Source organism: Etheostoma cragini, chromosome 21 (assembly GCF_013103735.1).
Source record: "Etheostoma cragini isolate CJK2018 chromosome 21, CSU_Ecrag_1.0, whole genome shotgun sequence".
Classification (NCBI taxonomy): domain Eukaryota; kingdom Metazoa; phylum Chordata; class Actinopteri; order Perciformes; family Percidae; genus Etheostoma; species Etheostoma cragini.
Genome location: NC_048427.1, coordinates 21,458,654 through 21,477,037, shown reverse-complemented (window position 1 = coordinate 21,477,037; position 18,384 = coordinate 21,458,654). Strand labels below are relative to the sequence as shown.

At 43.2% G+C, this 18,384-nt stretch overlaps 1 protein-coding gene across 1 annotated transcript; it reads left to right on the top strand.

Moving 5' to 3' along the window:
- The first annotated feature begins 8,748 nt into the window (after positions 1-8,748).
- On the top strand, positions 8,749-14,003 carry LOC117937253 (transmembrane protein 238-like). The gene is made up of 2 exons (XM_034861072.1): positions 8,749-9,438; positions 13,754-14,003. The coding sequence occupies exons 1-2, from the start codon at positions 8,894-8,896 to the stop codon at positions 13,755-13,757; spliced, it is 549 nt and encodes a 182-aa protein (XP_034716963.1). The 5' UTR covers positions 8,749-8,893; the 3' UTR covers positions 13,758-14,003.
- Positions 14,004-18,384: the final 4,381 nt, after the last annotated feature.

Below are 18,384 nucleotides of genomic sequence, written 5' to 3'. Positions count from 1 at the left end.
GGCTGACTGTTTAAACACTCACAGACGCCCATGCGTGTCGAGACTGCCAATCCTCTGGGAAATCAGGACTCAGGAAGCCGCCAGGCTCCCTGGAAAGATCACCGTTTCTAAGCACAGAGCTCTGACAATTTGAAATGTGAGGCGGCCAAACCACCTGGCACAACCAGAGGTTTGATATGAGGCTCGGAGGAGACACACAGGGATGGGAAATGGGCCTCATTTGTTGAATACTTTGATCACAGTGCTACCTCTCTGCTCCTCCTTCGTCTCTCTCTTTCTCTCTGCCCTTCTCTCCAGATTCATCATCATTGAGCTACAACTTTTGGAGGTGTCTGGGTATCTCCGTAATGAGAGCAACCCCCTAGATATTATTGATCTATGTCCTCAATTACCTTCCAACTCTCAATTATTAAATACAGTTCCAGCTCCTTTACTTCCAGAAGAAGGTTAACTCTCCAACAGGGATGCAACGCAGGCGCGTCCTCAGTAGTGGGCCAGGGCGGCGCTGGCCCGCCCACTTTCCTCGCTGGCCCATCCAGTCAAATTTGATCAAAATATGTTTTATGAAAAATATTCAAATGTATGGACAAAAAAAAAGTACTGTAGTTGTGTGTTTTTAACGTGTCTTCTCTTCTGATTAAAAGAACTGTGTAAAGCATAGAATAAGGATCAAACTACTAGGACGCCTTCGGAAAGTAGGTGGTTGCTATGGTAACAGGCAGACTCTCCGGGCTGCCTTCAGCAGCTAACGTTAGCTAGCGGGCTTTATAGACAGTGTACCATGGATGTGTTAAGCGATGTACTGTAAAAAGTTACCGTGACAACAATGGCTTCTCTTTAAAGTAGTACGGACCCTTTTCTGGGATGAATAGAGCGTAAAAAAGGACGAGCTGTTCTGCTGCATTTCCCCAGCGGAGCTGACAGCCAATCAGAGAGAGAGGAGGCCTTCACAGAGGTCACATTAAGTCAAACAGGTTTCATGCTTCATGCTAACCTAGTAACCTTCCTATTTAGTAAGAACTGGTGAACACTGATGAGGCTTCTAGCTGAAAGACGTTCCATTAAATAAGAAGAGAACTGATCTGTGAGTGATGTAGCGGTTAGTTTTCAGTTTTCTTTGATCCTGTTACTCCCGTGGACTCAATTACACGGTCTAGAGTTGGCACCTTGATGGACACTTTTCATTATATCTTTAATAATTCAAACAATGCTTGGCTGGAAGTTTTCATTCTTTGATTTTATTTTACTGCTGCTAGCGCATTTGCTGCTGACGATCTGACCATAGTCCTGACGCAACAATGCTGTTCTGAATGCACAACGATATGTTCCATGTGTGATTGTTGTCTGATGTGGACTAGTCTACGTCCTGCAGGATGTCTGATGTGGACTAGTCTACGTCCTGCAGGATGTCTGATGTGGGCTTGTTTAGGTCCTGCACAATGGCCCACTCCCTTTGGTACTGGCCTGCCCAAAATATCATTTCTGCCCACGTCGCTGATGTAACAGTATGAAAATGGAACCTCACGGTTATAGTGACCAAAATAATCACCTTTTTGATATTTTTAAAATTGTGTTCAATACGTTTGAAAAGCTTAACATTGTTAATTATATTACAAAAATATAGGCAATAGGCTTGTAAAAACTACTGAAAACTGGCTGCTGAAACACCGGATACTGGTGTACTGGAATACTCTCCAATGGTGCCTCTTGCTGGCACAGATGAAGTGTTTCTGTGCTACATGTCTTTTCTGATTGATTCTACACTATAATGCAATCTCTTCAGTCTTGATTTGCAAAGCAAGGGTTTCCAAAGTTATCCCACACTGCCAAGGTGACGGGGCTCTGCACTTCACAAACTCTCTATGTCCTCTATGTCTTTAACAGCATATGTAGTGTACTGCCTGTGGAACAATTTGTATTATTATCAAATTTGACCAAGGCTACGTGACAGAAAGCAGGGCTCTGATCGTCATGTGTGGTTATGATAAAAAAATATATATGAGCAGGAGTGAGTTGAGGAGCCACCAAATGTCCTAGAGCAGAAAGAGGACACAGTAATGAGACAGTACCCTAATTCACCGAGGGTTTATCAGCATACTTGACTTTATTGGAATTCCCCTGCATGCAAAAGACAAACTAAGTGAACTGTGCACGCTCAGTAACGACCCTGCAGCACCAGCATCTCTTCATAAGCAGTCAATCAAAATGTTAAGCCCCGAAGTGGAGGGTAAGCAAGCTCCTCTTCACTCAGCTTTTAGAGGAAGAGCAGAGAAAAACAAGTCTGCGCTGCAGTTGTCTCTTAGGCATCAGTTTTTCAATGCCCTGAGGTTTGGTGTATCCTATAACACAGTTTTTGTGTGCTCGCCCTTAATATCAGAGTGTTTGTGTGCATTGATCAGAATCATGCACATGTTAAAAGCTAGTCTTGCTGATGTTGTTGTCCACACTGCTAAAGACACGCACCAGGTTTATTTTCACGCCAGCCGCGGGGCATTCAGACGGCCGGGCAGGAAGTGAAACAGCCAGAGTATCCAGTCAATTTACCAAAAACATCTCACCCCCAACAACATGGCTTCCGCCAGGGCTGTGTTTTGTCACCAATCCTGTTTGTAGTATTTATGGACAGGATATTGAGGCATAGTCGGGGGGGGGAGGGGTTGCAGTTCGGTGGACTCAGGATCTCATCGCTGCTTTTTGCAGATGATGTGGTCCTGATGTGAGATTATATCTCCAACCTGGCCTGGGAAGGCCCGGAGATCCCCCAGTCGGAGCTGGTTGATGTGGCTCGGTAAAGGGAAGTTTGGGGTCCCCTGCTGGAGCTGCTGCCCCCGCATCCGATGCCGGGTAAGCGGATGAAGATGGATGGATGGACATTAAAAAATACTAAGTTAGTTTACAAATGATGAAATACAAGTTACAAATTAGACGCACAGACACGCATTTACAGATACAATTTGCTCTGCATCCATTTGTGCATTGTGTTTTAGAAATTGAAAATACTTAGGAGACCATTTTAGCACCATAGATGTAACGCTGGCAGCAGGAAAAAGTCAGAGCCAGTATATTTTCATTTTGGTTCCAAACATCAGTTTCATAAACTACTACTAATAATAATGATAATTATAATAATAATAATAATAATAATAATAATAATAATAATAATAAGGGGTATCGGCCTTGAAAACCCAGTATGGGTCCATCCTTACTGCAGAGTTAAAACTTAAACCTCAGGGACACACATGCTGCAACTAGGCTTTAATCGACTATATATTTTGGAAGGGACGTAGAGTTGGTTGGTATCCAAATGTTGATAGCATCGACCCTCCTCCCTATCTTACCGTGGTATACGGTATTACCAGGACTAACTAAAAATGATGAGGTGAGGCTCAGACGGCGTCACCAAACCTTCGGCTTGTACCTCCACTGTTGCAGAACTGCAGAACTCCAACTGCAAAACGATCTCTCTCTTTCTCTCTCTCTCTCAAAGCAATTATATTTAATATTTAATCCTTGTCTTCTATACAAGTGCATTGCATTTTTTTAATGCTATTTTTAAAACCCCGCGGTATACCGTATAACTGCCCAACCCTTGTGTGGCGAGAACAAATTTTCATAGTGTATGTTGAGGCGTATTCAAAGGGGTTGTTTGTGTGTGTGTGTGTGTGTGTGTGTGTGTGTGCAAGCCTTGTGTGTCTGTGTGAAGATAAAGAGTTTTAGATGTACCTAATCAGCCATTTTTCTCACAGTATTTAAAACCACATTAGTTCTGTTTTACACAGTCAAAGTATAAATGTGGCTTTTTGTGTCTTTACTTGTTTCCATGCAGTCCTGCAGCCAGGATCAGATGTGTTAGAAAGATGACTGGCGCCCTCTAGCAGTCACATGGATGTACAAGGATACTGTGTGGGAGCAGATTTGCCCTCCATGTTGGCAGTATTAGTCACTGTCACTATACACAGTTGAACACACAGAAGGCCTATCTAGACCTATCCATCTCCATCTTTAGGCTTAAATATTCTTTTTAATTGTAGTTCAGTAACCCTGGTCTCTCTCTCTCTCTCTCTCTCTCTCTCTCTCTCTCTCTCTCTCTCTCTCTCTCTCTCTCTCTCTCTCTCTCTCTCTCTCTCTCTCTCTCTCTCTCTCTCTCTCTCTCTCTCTCTCTCTCTCTCTGCTGTGAGGGAGACAATCATCACCCCCATTTTATTTTTTGTCTTGTCATTTTCCTGCAGCAGATGTCTTGCGTATGGCGGAGACTTCACTTGAGCCATGAAGGACTTCACTGAAGGAAATCAATGTAATCTGCTGTTAATCACGGGGTTTAATTAGTCATTAAATCTTTCATCAGAGGTTGCAGTTTCAGTAAGGCTTGGCAGTCGCTGAGCTGGGCTGCAGGAGAGGAGGCTGCTGGGAGGATTCAGGGTGCCATATTGCTGCTTTCAAATGTTACAAATAATTCAATTCAGTTTAATTTGCTGTATTGGCACGAACAAAAAAACAAAACACGTGGTTGCCAAACAAATGTAAGACCTTGAACACAAAACTTTAAGGCCTAAAATTTTAATTTAGAAACTCAAGATTTTTTTTGGAGCCCAGAGCCACTAACCCAAAATTCAAACCATTAAAACTTCAGAATTTCAGAGGACTACAGCCCTGCTACCCAAGTCATTTGAATCATATTCTGAGGTTTTGAGTCCCTATTCCAAAACTGTTGTTGACAAGGCCCCGGATCCCCACTAACACTGAACCTTAATCCTACATCCTGTCCTCTGCACATTCTACATAGCGTACCTTTTGCACATCCCTCTCTTTATCCTGCACTAACCCATACAGCCTCTTTATTACATACAGTATGAATGTTAAAAGCACAAGGCACATATCATCACATGATCTGGGAGGGCTCTCCTGTGGGTCAGCTCTGGAACAATATTGCATCCCAAATCTCCGTCTGGTCTAACGTTACTGTGCCTGTTACTGTGAAGGTCTTGGTCCAGCTCTCTGGGACTCAGAAACGTGCTGTGTTTGCTATTTCTGCACGTGTGGTCTTGTCCTCCCTCCCTCCCGTCTATCCTCTATGTTTTTTGGTCCTGGGACGCGTTCCCTGTCTCAGTGTATTGTTTGTAATCGTTTGTCACTGTTTGTAATTTCTAAATGTTTTTTTTTTTATTATAATAACTCTCGTTCTGATAAAAATAAAAGGACCTGAATTGGGACAGTTTTCTTTCAAATACTGATTTGGACGGAAATTACCTCTTAAAATATTGTTCATGCTTTCAACATATAAATATGCAAAGCCGGATTAGAACCCCCAGGTGCTCCTGGGCCCCCCCTTCCTTCCCTATCACCTTCCAAAGAAGGCAATAATAAAAAAAAACATCAGACAGACTCCACACGCCAAACACACACACTATGTGTCAAATCTCACACCTATTGGTCAAAAGCTGAATGACTAGTCCAGCTGAGCAGGCAGCAAGTACGCCTGTCCAGTTCAAGTCCTCACACATCACAAGACGATGTTTAGGGCTCAACAATAAGGGTTGCCCACCGGCCCAGGGAAAATAAAACGCCACGATTAAAAGTTTGAATTAACTTTTTTTCAAATCCTTTGTTATCAATGTTTGTTGGTTTTTTATTCTTTACATGGTTATTTTTTGTACAAAAGTTGTCTCGTTTGTAGTTATTGGAAGTTTAGAAACTCAGAAATTGTTCCAGAGGTCACCTAAAAATGTACGCAGTCAAACAAATTACAGATGGACAGCCAGTAAAAATAGATTTTGTGCAAATATCTAAACTAAATCCTCCTCCCTTGTATGGCTCAAGACTATGGCTGAATCTCCCCCCCTTATTTCATAGCACCTCGGCTCCTCGGTCCAACCAGATGTTGTTCTGTCCCTCCTCGGCGAAGGCCGTCTCAAAGCTCTTATTCTGCAAGGCTTCCAGGAGGCTGCTCGCGTGTGTCCTCGACTAAGACGCGAGGACTGGAGGCAAGTGGACGAGACGGGGATGCAATTTAAGAGCTTTGGGACGTACCCTATGTCAAATAAAGTTGAATCTGATCTAATGTAGTGTTGACTAAAAAGCCCAGCAGTAGTTCTGAAACGTGATTGGCTGAAGACACAACACTGCCATCACACAGCTGTGAGCAGGTCGCAGAAGAACAGACAGCTGGGCACCTTCCCAAACTGTTAAAGCCAACTTAACAGTATATTGTACATGACAAAGTCTCATACAGGCCTATAGCGGCATCACAGCATAATGATGCAATACATGAATAATAATTAATAATTTTATACATTTGTTTTTATGTAAAATTAATTACATTAATTACATTAAATAAATAAATAAAATCAAATGATGGGGTTTTGAAACATAAGCTTTGTGCAATGTGTAGAGGAGTTAGCGGAGTTCAACACACCTGTTTTGACATAAATAGGTAAAAAGGTCAAGCCGCATAATAGATTTATAGCATTTTTTAAACACCGAAAAATATTTATAGTATCATTAGTATGGATTTTTTTGAAAAAAATAAGCTTTGTGCAATTTTTAGGGGAGTTGGCGGAGTTACCCAAAAGTGTGTTGACATGAATAGGTCAAAAGGTCAAGCTGCGTAATGGATGTTTAGAGTGGAATATCCAACGTCCAATAGAAAACGTACTTCACCACTGAACACCAGATAGCATAGTAGCTCTTACCTTTAGAAGTTGGTTTTTCTTAGCACCGTCGCAGATGAAGTCCACATAGTCCCGCTCCCTCACCAGCTCGGACTCAGTCAGAAAGCCTCTTCGGTTTCTGGCCCATAGCTAAAATGTCCTCTCTCCCATCCTCACAGTTGGATACAGGCAGTGTGAGAAAAAGCTTCAGAGCAACTGAAACGTTGGTGAAGTCGGTTGTCTGCAGTCCATTCTTCAGCCCAACCTGCGTTAGGTTTACAGGCGTCTTGTCGTGGCCTTTCCTCGGTCTGTTGTGGCTACATCTCGGGACAACTTTGCTAAAGCTAACGTTAGCTACCGTTAGCTAAGGCCGAGCGTAGCTGGTAGAGGGTGGCGATTCTTCCAAGCTAACACTGGCTAACGTTGGCTAACTTAGCTCCATAGACTGTGTATAAGCTTAGCTCCTAAACACCGTCCTCTTCCATTCCTAGCTTAAAAACCTTTTTGGGACTCCGAAGACAAGACGGTGCTCACCCGACTGGCCGATAGGGACGCCCCCCCCCGCCCATGACACTTCACATCGAGAGGAAGATCCTGAGAGGAGAGCAAAAATCATTGAGAGACAAACCTTTTTTGAGAGAATTTTTTTCACACTGACAGCAAAAATATATATATATTTGAGAGTTTAAAAAAGCATTTTGAGAGAGATTTTTGCTACTGGTATGACAACAATGTTTTTTTTCTCTCATAAACAGTTTTTTGCCATCAGTGTGATAACTTTTTCTCTCAGATCTTTTGTAATAAAGAAACCATTTCCTGCGACCACTACTCCCACGATCATTTGCCCACACTTCCACTCACTGACCCCTATCTGACCGTGGATCTGGTACTAATTAATTCCACCATTTTAATCTCAACTCGCTCTTAGAAAAACTTAACTTGAATCAGTAGGTTAGATGTAAACAACTGTTACCCCCCCCCCCCCCCCCCCCCCCCCCCCCCCCCCCCCCCCCCCCCCCCCCCCCCCCCCCCCCCACCTTAATCGATATCCAATCACCTCGGGGCATTGGTCCTGCTCCCAGTCTTCTTCTTCTTCTTCTTCTTCTTCTTCTTCTTTGGGGTTTGATGACAGATGGCCAGTCATCAGTTCTAATGACGTTATTTGTCCCCATGGGACAATTTAGAGGCAGGAAGAGTAGCACATAAAGGGACAGTTCGCAGACAAGGTTCTAAGATGAATAAATATATAAATACATTTTAATGCATAATGCTGTGCATTGTAAAGTGCTAATTAGACTTATGCTTCTCTTCATCGATCCTCTTAGGATGAGTCCAGCAAGGAAATTGAATTTCCAGCAGTTTAGCAGACATTTGAATAGAGAATAGTCTAGTAATCTGATAAAAAACAATTAAAAAGGTGCTGTAAAAAGGTGCTGTGGTGGAGTTCTTCTCTTCAAACTGACATTGTAAAACAGACAATCACGAGACTTTTATTTTTATTCTGATTGGATAATTATGAAAATCACACGCCTTGTGTAGACTGTTTTTTCAATCTTTGCTCAAGGGCCCCTGGGCACCCATGTGGTAGGCCTCCTGTAGATCCGGGCTCCATGTAAACTGGGCTGAACGGGATTTCTTTGGAGCTTACTGGCTTTTACTTCGTGTTCCACAACTCGGTCTGAACTTGGGAAAACTGCTTTTAACTGTATTGTCCCTGACTCCTGGAACAGATTACATCACTTCCTAACATCAAGTAACTGCCCCCGGACAAGTCCGAAATCTGGTCTTGAACCTGCAGACTTCTTGGAACTGCTTTACATAGTTGTACTTTCCTTTGCATCCTTACTGTCCTGATTTATTTATCAGATCATTTCCAGTTCTGAATGTTTAATTGCCTTTCTATGTTTCTTATGGTTGTGTTTTCTGGGTTTTTGTCTTCTGACTGGATGCCAGTGTAAATGAGGCTCGCCCCTTATTGATCTAAAAAGCCTAAAGATTTTATGAATGAAGGCTTGGATGCATTTCTTTCGTGTGAATAGGCTACGTGAAATGTCCGCTGTGCACTTGAAGGCAGCGTGTGGATGGACACGAGTCCCTTGGGTACCCACTGGACACACAGTGACGTGGGGTGGGTGGAGGGCGGGGCCTGCTCCCAGGTGTCAGGTGGGGGAACGTGCGTCCTGTAAAAGCAGTGCAGGTGCCCGGCGCCGGTACTCGGCCTCGCCTCGCCTCTCCTCCGGTTGAGCATGGCCCCCAGCTGCTTGGGCAACTGCGCGTCGTTCGTCTTCCTCGCTGTAGTGTTTGATGCCGCGGGGCTGGCTGTGCTGCTGGTTGGGATTTTCGGCAACTTGAACGTGGACGGCCGCTTCTATGGGGATTTCCTCATCTACACGGGAACGATCATCATGTCCCTCAGCTTGATCTGGTGGGTTCTGTGGTACACCGGGAACGTGCCGCTGCACGTGGAGGACAGGACAGCTGGATCCCTGGACATCAACTTTACGCAGTGGGTCGGGAAGCTGTCGGGGAGGCTCTCCAAAAGCCCCATCAAGCCTCTGGAATCCGGGGAGGGGGAGAAGAAGAGCATGGGCAACGGGAAGGAGATGAACGGGACTGTGCGTGCTTGTGCACCGTGTCGGATCACGTGGGGAGATGGCAGCGGAGCGGGTCAGGACAACCGAGGGTTCAGTGGGTGGCCGGAGCGCGCGTCTCCAGTGGACAGAAACGTGGAGCTGGGGGTGTTGCAGAGCTCCGGCGTGGATGGCAGAGCAGGCTTCTCTGACAGGACAGGGTGCGTATCAGCAGCTCAGCCGGGTCTACTCTCTGTTATTGTAATGGATCACAGCTGTTGAGATTGCGAAAAACCATTTCCCCGATAACCCTCTCACTCTCCTGACACTGTCACCTGTCACTCTCTCTTACAGGTAAAGCAAGCCTCTGCAACATGTCTGATCCTCTGAAAGTCAGCACATTGTCCCGCTCCCCCCTTCAGATCAGTCTTCCCCCCCAGCATAGGGGTCATTAATGTTTTTTTTTAAGCCAAGGACCCCTTAACTGAAAGAGAACCAGGGACCCACTACTACATATTATGTATACAACTAGGTTGCATAATAAACTGGGCCTACAATAAGGAGTAGGACGGCCTAGAGCCTTTCACACGTACCTTTGCTTGCATAGAATACAAAGCTATTAAAATAATAATTTGTCGGCATGATTTTATAAATCATATCTTGATGTTAAACATACATGTGGCCCAGTGAGTCCTCAGGATGAACTGGATCTGTGGATGGCTACCTAATATTTAGGCCAGTCTATCCTCAATAAAACAAACTAATTGATATTTGCTAATATGCTAGATTCATGTTAGGACATTTTAATTTTTGAAAAAGATTTCAAAAGCTTAACAATAATAATTTAACACGCACACACACACAGCCAGGACCCTGCCTGCCTGCTCCCTGTGCTCATGAATATTTGCAATGATATCTATTTATTCTTTCCCCGGCTGCCGTGAAAAGATCTTCAGTGGCCCGTGGCAGCTTTTAATTAATGAGCCTGACCGTTTCTGCTCACCTTCACTGTTCTGCATTATTTTAGCCTTCAGTTTGCTTGTAGCTGGGTTGGCAAGCCAGACACCCTTTGGGCCAAAAGGCACAATTACATTTTTAATGAAACTCAGCGGTGCATATTGATCCAGTGGATGTAATGAGTGCAGCAGGTATGTGAAGGTCTATGGCTAGGCCACCTCACTCAGTCACCAGCTGCAGGGTTCATATAGAACAACTGCTTCATGAACGCTCCTTCAGCCTGTTAGTTCCAGATAGTTATCTTTATTGGGCCCTAGCCTGATTCCCGTATTATCTAACCTCATATGATCTGAGATATGGGATTGTCTGAAATGACGCATGAACAAACATTGCGTACTGAACCATGAGGGTGGTTCCTTACTGTAACTCAACCGTGGTTGATGTGAGACAAAGACCACGCAGAGCAAGGGTCATGTCCTACATAGTTTTTAACATCCTGAGTTGGAGTTGACATTCTGTAATTACACAAAGTGGCTTTTAAAACGCTGACTCTACATGACCTCTTCATATTTGACTACCTCCAAGCAAAAAACATCAAACGACAGCGAGAGGATTTTAGAATGTATCCACCAGAAAAATAGCCTGGTGTGGTGTATACAAGGCTTTGACACAGTATAGACACTATCATGTAAGAAAAAAGAATTTACAAATTAAACTGTAAAATAAATTACTAAAGTGAAAAAAATCCATGGCTGTGTTATAATTCTATACATTGGAACAGTATACATATATTCATCTTTATGACAATGTACACAATTCTCCCACCAAGGCGTTAACATCACACTCCAAAATCATGTGTTTCAGTGTAAAGATGCAGTTGTTCTTTTTTTGTGTCGGCTACTTAATATTTTTAATTTCTACAGTGGACACACTACATGCCCAACCTGCTAAGAACCTGGGACCCAGCTGAGGTTTTTGGATGGTCAGAAAACAATAGAAATTGCAGGCGGGTGGGGCTGCAGGGGGAAACTGGAGCTCCTGAGTTTCTAATATCCTGGTTTCAACACTGACTGAGAGCACATCATGTTGGTGGTTTTATAACTGGGCATGCCTCCAATGAATCCAAGCCTCCACCTAAGGACAACATTGCTACTGTAGCAGCCGCCTGCCTCTCTGCACTATGAGCTGGAAAGTAGCATGTTGATAAATTACATTTGATATTTGGCTGAATGAATAACTAACAATGAGAGAGATAAGGTCCAAGTTCTCTGCACATGTATTCATGTTGTTGTGTAATGTCAACATGAGGCTGTAAGCTGGTACTGATGGAGGCGTGTGCAGTGTTTCATAGCCTTTAGCCTTTAGTTAAACCCTGAAGCTGGGAAATATCAGGAAAATAAGTAATACTACTCCCACGTCTGATGGAGAGCTCTCATTTAAAATTCCACATCACCATGGCCTGATACTGTCTGAGTGACACTCAGAGCTGCTGTGCTATCATTGTGAAGTGAACTTGGTCTGAGATAGTTAGTAGCCTTTGCAGTTTTATTGCATATAGCATAATAAAGATAACCGCTTGCCCTTTTGAACTGTAATAACGGATGCTCGTTGCCAAGGCGGCTACAGTTGGCGTTGCTGCTGATCACAGCCGAGTCTTCTCGGATCCACGCAGATATTACACATAAGGTGAAAGAGACCCCCGACCCACAACCCATTGCCCGTATAAACAGTGGATCCAAAATCTGTACGGGTTCTGAGTTTGGGTGGACCCCTAAAGACCTGTAATACAGATCCACAGAGGATGACATCTCCACTGCCATCCACTTAGCCCTCACACACCTAGAAAGAATCCTGTTTGTTGATTTCAACCAACCCGCCCCCCCCCCATCAAACTGATGGCCACTCGGGGCTTGAGTACCCAGTCAGTCAGGTCATTGGCTTCCTCCATCCTGGTGAACGCCAAAGCCCCCCCCCCCCGTTCGCGCTGTACACCCATGACTATGATCCCCGCCATGGGAGAAAACTGAAGTTTTTGGACGACGCCACCATCACCGGCGGAGAATGTGTGTTTTCTTTACGAGCGTTCTTGTTACCTTCTACAGTGGAGCCTCCTGACTCCGGCCTGGTCAGGGGGATTACATCACTGGTACCCATCCAGCAAGCATCAGGGATTAGTGAAGACCTTACCCACCCTGCTGCCGTCTGGCAGGTGCTGCAGAAGTAGCTGCTGCTGTGCCAGCAGAATACAGAGCAGCATCCCCCCCCCCCACACTCATCCTCTGTACTCAATCCTAACAAATTGTTCTTTTTCCTTGTGTAGCATAAAGTGAGTACAACTCTCATTTCATTGTGCAAACCGGTTTTGTAGAATGAATAACAAAGCTTGTAATGTGTCTCTGTGTTACGTAACACGTTCTTAGGTTTCTCTTGCAAAACAGACCACGATCTCAATGAGATTTCCTCAGTAGATAACTAGCTTACCTATTAGTGCCTACTGTATAATTTCTTGTTTAGCACATCAAACTAATTGTACATAATAAACAAGTCATCATAAAAACATGTGCGAGGAAGACAATAAACCCTAATGGGCTTATAAAGTGTCTCCCATTAACATAGATTATGATTACAGTTTAATATGTAACAAGATAAAAAACAAAAGATAGGGCAAAAACGGAGAAAGGAATATGAAGAGTACATGTTTAATTTTTAATTTTATATTCTTTGTTGGGTTTTCAGTGACAACATTGAAGTATTTTTCTATTCAGGTGTAGACAACTTTGCATATTATCTCCAAATTAAGATTGCAAGCAAGTAAGGCAAAGAAATAGAAACAAAGAAAAACAAATACATATATCCACTCCCAGTTTTATACAAAAATATATTCAATAAATAGGTTCAGCCATCTAGTAGTTATGCATTTTAATGCTGCTTTAAAGGATCTTTCTCCGACCTTCCATTCAGTCCTTTAGGCATCGCTCCTGATAGAGCCAGTAGGATCTCGGGGTAGATCCTGATTGAAGACCTCTCCCCAGGATGTCTTCACTTTGGGACGGCAGCAGAGTATTTGAATATGATTTGCAGTACTCCACAATTCCTCCAGTATGAGCAGGAATGGGACTGGCTCTAGGTATTTAAGACCTTCCGGGGACCATTTAAATCCACTCCGGAGCTTTCCACTATGTGGGACAGTGCCATTTATATCCATAACCATGGATTAAGACTAATTAAGACTCTCAGCTCCTCACAGCTCTCGGGACTTCTCAGTGGGACTGTGTTCAGGAGATGGTGGCGTCAGGTGTCGGGGGGGGGGGTTTGGACGATCCAGGAAGACTTGTATGATGTGGACGGGCCGATGGTGTGGTTGTCATGACATTCGTCATGGGGAGACAGAAACGATGCACTCTAGCTTTTACAGATTTCCTTTATCGGACAATAATCTTCCATCTCACTAGCCTTTCAGAGCATATTTAAGAAAGACTTTAGCCTTTATCTTATATTTTTCTCCCTCCGTTCACATTCCTTTTCACTGCCTACGTCAAATGTTGTTCTAATATACAAACCTTTCTCTCCTTCTTACAGGTGACGCCTGGCCCCCCCGCTGCTGAAGGACGGACTCCCTCCTCAAAACATGAAGTTATGAACTAAAGTCTTTTTTATATTGAAAGAAAATTCCTTTTTCAGGGAGAAGCCTCGTGCGTCCACAGCAGGCAGACGGGCCGTGCACAGAGGGAGAAAAGAGCTTTGACAGTTACATGACAAATTTCTATTTTTTAATGTGCTGATTTTGTGACGTGTAAATACATTTGGGAATAAAGTTTACAGATATCTGCATGTAGTTGTTATTTGGGGGGTTTCTGTGCCCAGATGACGGATACTGTCGGTGCCAGATACAGCACAGGGACGCCCATGCACTGAGTTGTCTTCTCTACCTTTTTTATTGTTTAAAAAGCTTTATGTGACAAATAGAAAGTTGCCCCCCCATCACTTGTTGAAGGGTGTAAACTGTAGTCTGTGTTCTTTCACTTTTCTATTCCAAATCATCGAGGCCAAAAATGAAAAGGCCAATATTTCCAGTGTTCCCTAATCCACCTGAGGGCTGGAGATTAAGCCTATGAATGGAACAAGCTTATGAAAATAGAGGGGGGAATTCTCTTGACATCATGGAGGAAGCATTTCTCCTGTCAGAGAGAGAGAAAACGTGAGATGTACTGTAGATATATTAAAAAAGAATTGAACCTGTGTGTTTAAACCCTTCCCACTCATCAGCCTCACCTCAGACTCCCCGGCGGCGCTGATAAGGGAAGAAGCATTTCTTCAGAATTCAGTTTACTCCTGACAGTTTTCACATGTCGTCCAGATAAATTGCTCAAACTGTATCATGGACTACAGGGACTATCAGGGCCGCTGTCTGCTGCTTGTCGTTATCGCCGTCCTCCTGGATGCAGTAGGCCTAGTCGTCTTCTTCATCGGGGTTTTGGCCCCGCTCAGCTTCTGGGATTTCTTTGTCTTCTCAGGAGCCCTCATCCTCTTCAGCAGCCTGGTGGTCTGGATTCTGTGGTACCTGGGAAACCTGGAGGTGCCAATGGAGGAGTTACTGCCCAAATGATGATTCATTTGCAACACAAAGTTTTGCTAATTAAATGTTCACAGTTTTCCAGCCCCTGGTGCTGGGAAATGAAACTAAAGCTAAAGGTCCAGGTGCAGAGGGTCCCATTCTTACTTGATGTGACCTGAAGGGTTTTCAGGTAATACAGCTCCGGTCGTTCCTCTGTAGGGTCAACGTTCTCAGCTTCTACGCGATCTCGCTGCAGGATGTTTGGGGTCTTTGATCTCGGCCAAAAGAAACGTGGAACAAACACGGAACTTGAATCTGAAAGGACAGTTGTATAATGAACACTAGAGTTCACAGACTGGGACGGACTGGGACACAGATTTAACATTCGTACAATCACATTTGAAACCCTGAATCTGAATTGTTTATTCAGTGCAATAGATTAATGTAAAATAATATCAATAAGTAGCTATGTGTAACTCCAAATAGCCTACAAGGTCTTTCTAGTCTGTAGTAGTAGTTTTTACATGTATTTGGGTTTTGATAGTAGTTTTGTGTCTTTGTGTAGTTATTTTGTATCACTTTGTGAACGTTTTTATCCGTTTATAGACAGTTATTTTGTGTCTCTGTGTAGTTATATTATGTCATTTAGTGCATCTGTTTTTAGAAGTGTTGCGTGTACTTGTAGTTGATTTGGCTCTCTAGTCATCTTGCTTCACTCTGCAGTCCAGTGCATCTCTTCTTTGAATGTGTTTTTCATGATGATCCCACGCTGTAAAGACTAGTTGGACATTTCCACTCCATTCCCATCACGATGATGTCGTTCCTTCCTCTCTTCCTTATTGATTTCCCTGTTGTGAAATCTGAGTATCGGTCGTTCAACAGAAACCAGTCCAACTGGGTCCGGTAGCCACTGGGACGGGGAGTGCTCTCATTTTACAAGAATGGGTATGTGTGAGTAGTGTCTATAAAAAAATCATAACAATATAAAAATATAGTGCAAACTTTTGCAAGCTCTTTGTACAGATGTAGTTGTAATATGTAATCTCGTATAATCTTTCCATCAAGTACTGTATGTGGCCCCAGTTGTTCCCCTGTTATTAAAGTAGACGCAGTGACCTAGTCACGCAGTGGCTGATGGTTAACCTTAACATCAGAATAATCCTCAGTCTCAACACGGACAGGGCCTGAACGAGGACACAGAGGGACAAAGAGCATGGAAGTCTCTTCACGAGCAGCAGGTGGCAGCACTGGACTGATGTTGTACTGCAGCTCAGCTCAACTCATTAATACCAAGGTAAAGGTACTTTATCGACACATACATAAACATAATATTAAGAAAAATGTATCCTTAAGGGAGCAGTGGGCAGCCATTCACTGCACCCGGGGAACCTGCTACATGTTTCTGATGGTGGGGGAAACCCACGCAGACATGGGCAGAACATACAAACTACTACTACTACTACTTACAATAATAATAATAATCATAGTAGTCCACTAATATTAGCTCAGAGAGACTAGCGTCCCAGTTTGGAGACACACTTCCTGTCACATTGAGAGTTGGTAATGCTCCTCGATGCAAAGGTAATACATGAAGATCAAACTGAAGCCCCACCTCTTTAAATCATATGTGCTTTAAAGATTACAATAAACAATGTCTCCTCTTATGATTTACCATACCTTGGTATGGGGAAATTGTAAAATAAATTATGATTCTGCAACTGTACAGAAATCTCCCACATACATATGGTAAGACAATATATTACATTTCTCAGCACCAGAGCACCTAAAAATCATAGATTAAAAGTAACAATTTAATAGATAAAGTAAAATATTTGAACATTACAAAATTATAACAATTATTATAACATTTATAACTTGTAACTTTTCTTTTTTAATCTGAATTCTCCTGTTTTGTTTTAGAGTTAAAGAAGTGAGAATAAAATCGCTGTGAGAATAATAATGTTTTCTTTGCTAAAATAATATTTAACAAAGATCATAAATGTATTAGGTTCATTCTCAACCTTTTATGAATACTAGCATAGCATGGCCATTTATTCAATTATGTATTATGTTACATACATTATAACAGATAATACTTATTTATATATGGACTCTATAACTACATTATAAATGATCTCCCATGTTATAATCTTAGAATATATACATATATAACTATCAACTGGACAAACAAAAATAGGGTTGAAAAGTTAATAAAAAAAAGGTTAATAAGGACCCTAAAGTCGAGATCACAGTGTGTCAATCATATCTATCAGAACACCAACCGAACCACAGTCAACACACACACACACACACACACACACACACACACACACACACACACACTGCTCACAGCGTGGCTGCTGCTGTAGGCCTACTACAGCTAGTAGTGAGCTGCTGCAGGGAAACCGTGGCTGCATGGAGTTCTGCAGGGAACCGGATTCATGCAGTGGAAAATATCCCAACAGAATGTTTACATGAATTCATACAGCAAGCTGTATGTCAAACTATTTATTATGAGATGATACATTTTGATCAAAGTAAATCCTGTAGGTGTAGTATGTGTGTATAAAGTTTCTGGATGCAACCTCCAGGACAGGGTTAACTAATCTGACATAATGTCTTAAACCAAGGTTCACTGACTCGCTTCCTTCAACCTCATGTCGTAGACTCAGTCTCGCTGCCCTTGTTTGACATGTCCTCGCTCCTCGGTTGAACTGGACGTTGTTCTGTCCATCGTCTCAGAGCCCTTATTCCTGCTCTGAGGAGCGAGATGGTGATCTCCGAGGAGCTATAAGTAGTCTATATCGGCGAGGTTTCACTTCCGGGACCGTTCAGGTGACTCCCCCGGAAATGTCCCTTATTTAGGCCAGATGTCCGTCCCCGTCCTCTGTCTCTGTGTTGGCGTTCCAACAGGTTACCTGGTCCTCAGATCTCTGCAGGGTAAATCCAGACAGCTAGCTAGACTATCTGTCCAATCTGAGGACTATGGTTACCTGGTCCTCAGATCTCTGACCTAGTATGTTCAGTAGTGTATTAGACATATTTATTCCTCTATAGACAATAAAGCCTCCCCTAGCTTTTCTCTTATTATATCACTTTTGTGTTTAGAGATGGTTTCTGTTGCCCCCAAGTGGCCAGAAAAATCTGTTCTAGTGGGTTTTAAGGATTCTGGGCACTGTAGGAAAACATTGTCTAAGGGCCCCTCCCGTAGACTATATATATATATAAAGCTTCAATACATTCAGAATAGCGCTGCCAGAGTCCTAATGAGAGTCCGAAAATATGATCACATAACTCCCATTCTATACTCATTGCACTGGCTCCCTGTTTCATTCCGGATCGACTACAAAATCCTCATGCTCACACAAAAATGTATCACTGGACATGCACCACCATATCTACAAGAACTCATCACCTTGAAACCCTCCCCCCGCACCCTCAGATCAACAGGACAATTGCTCCTTCAGGTCCCCACCACAAGGCTTTGTACTATGGGTGACCGAGCTTTTTGTTCAGCTGCACCACGGCTCTGGAACCAGCTCCCGACTGACCTGAGAGCAGTACAGAACCTTGACACTTTCAAAGCTCAACTGAAGACTTTTTTATTCAGAAAGGCATTTTTGTGCTGATTGTTTTTATTATTATTACTCTCCTG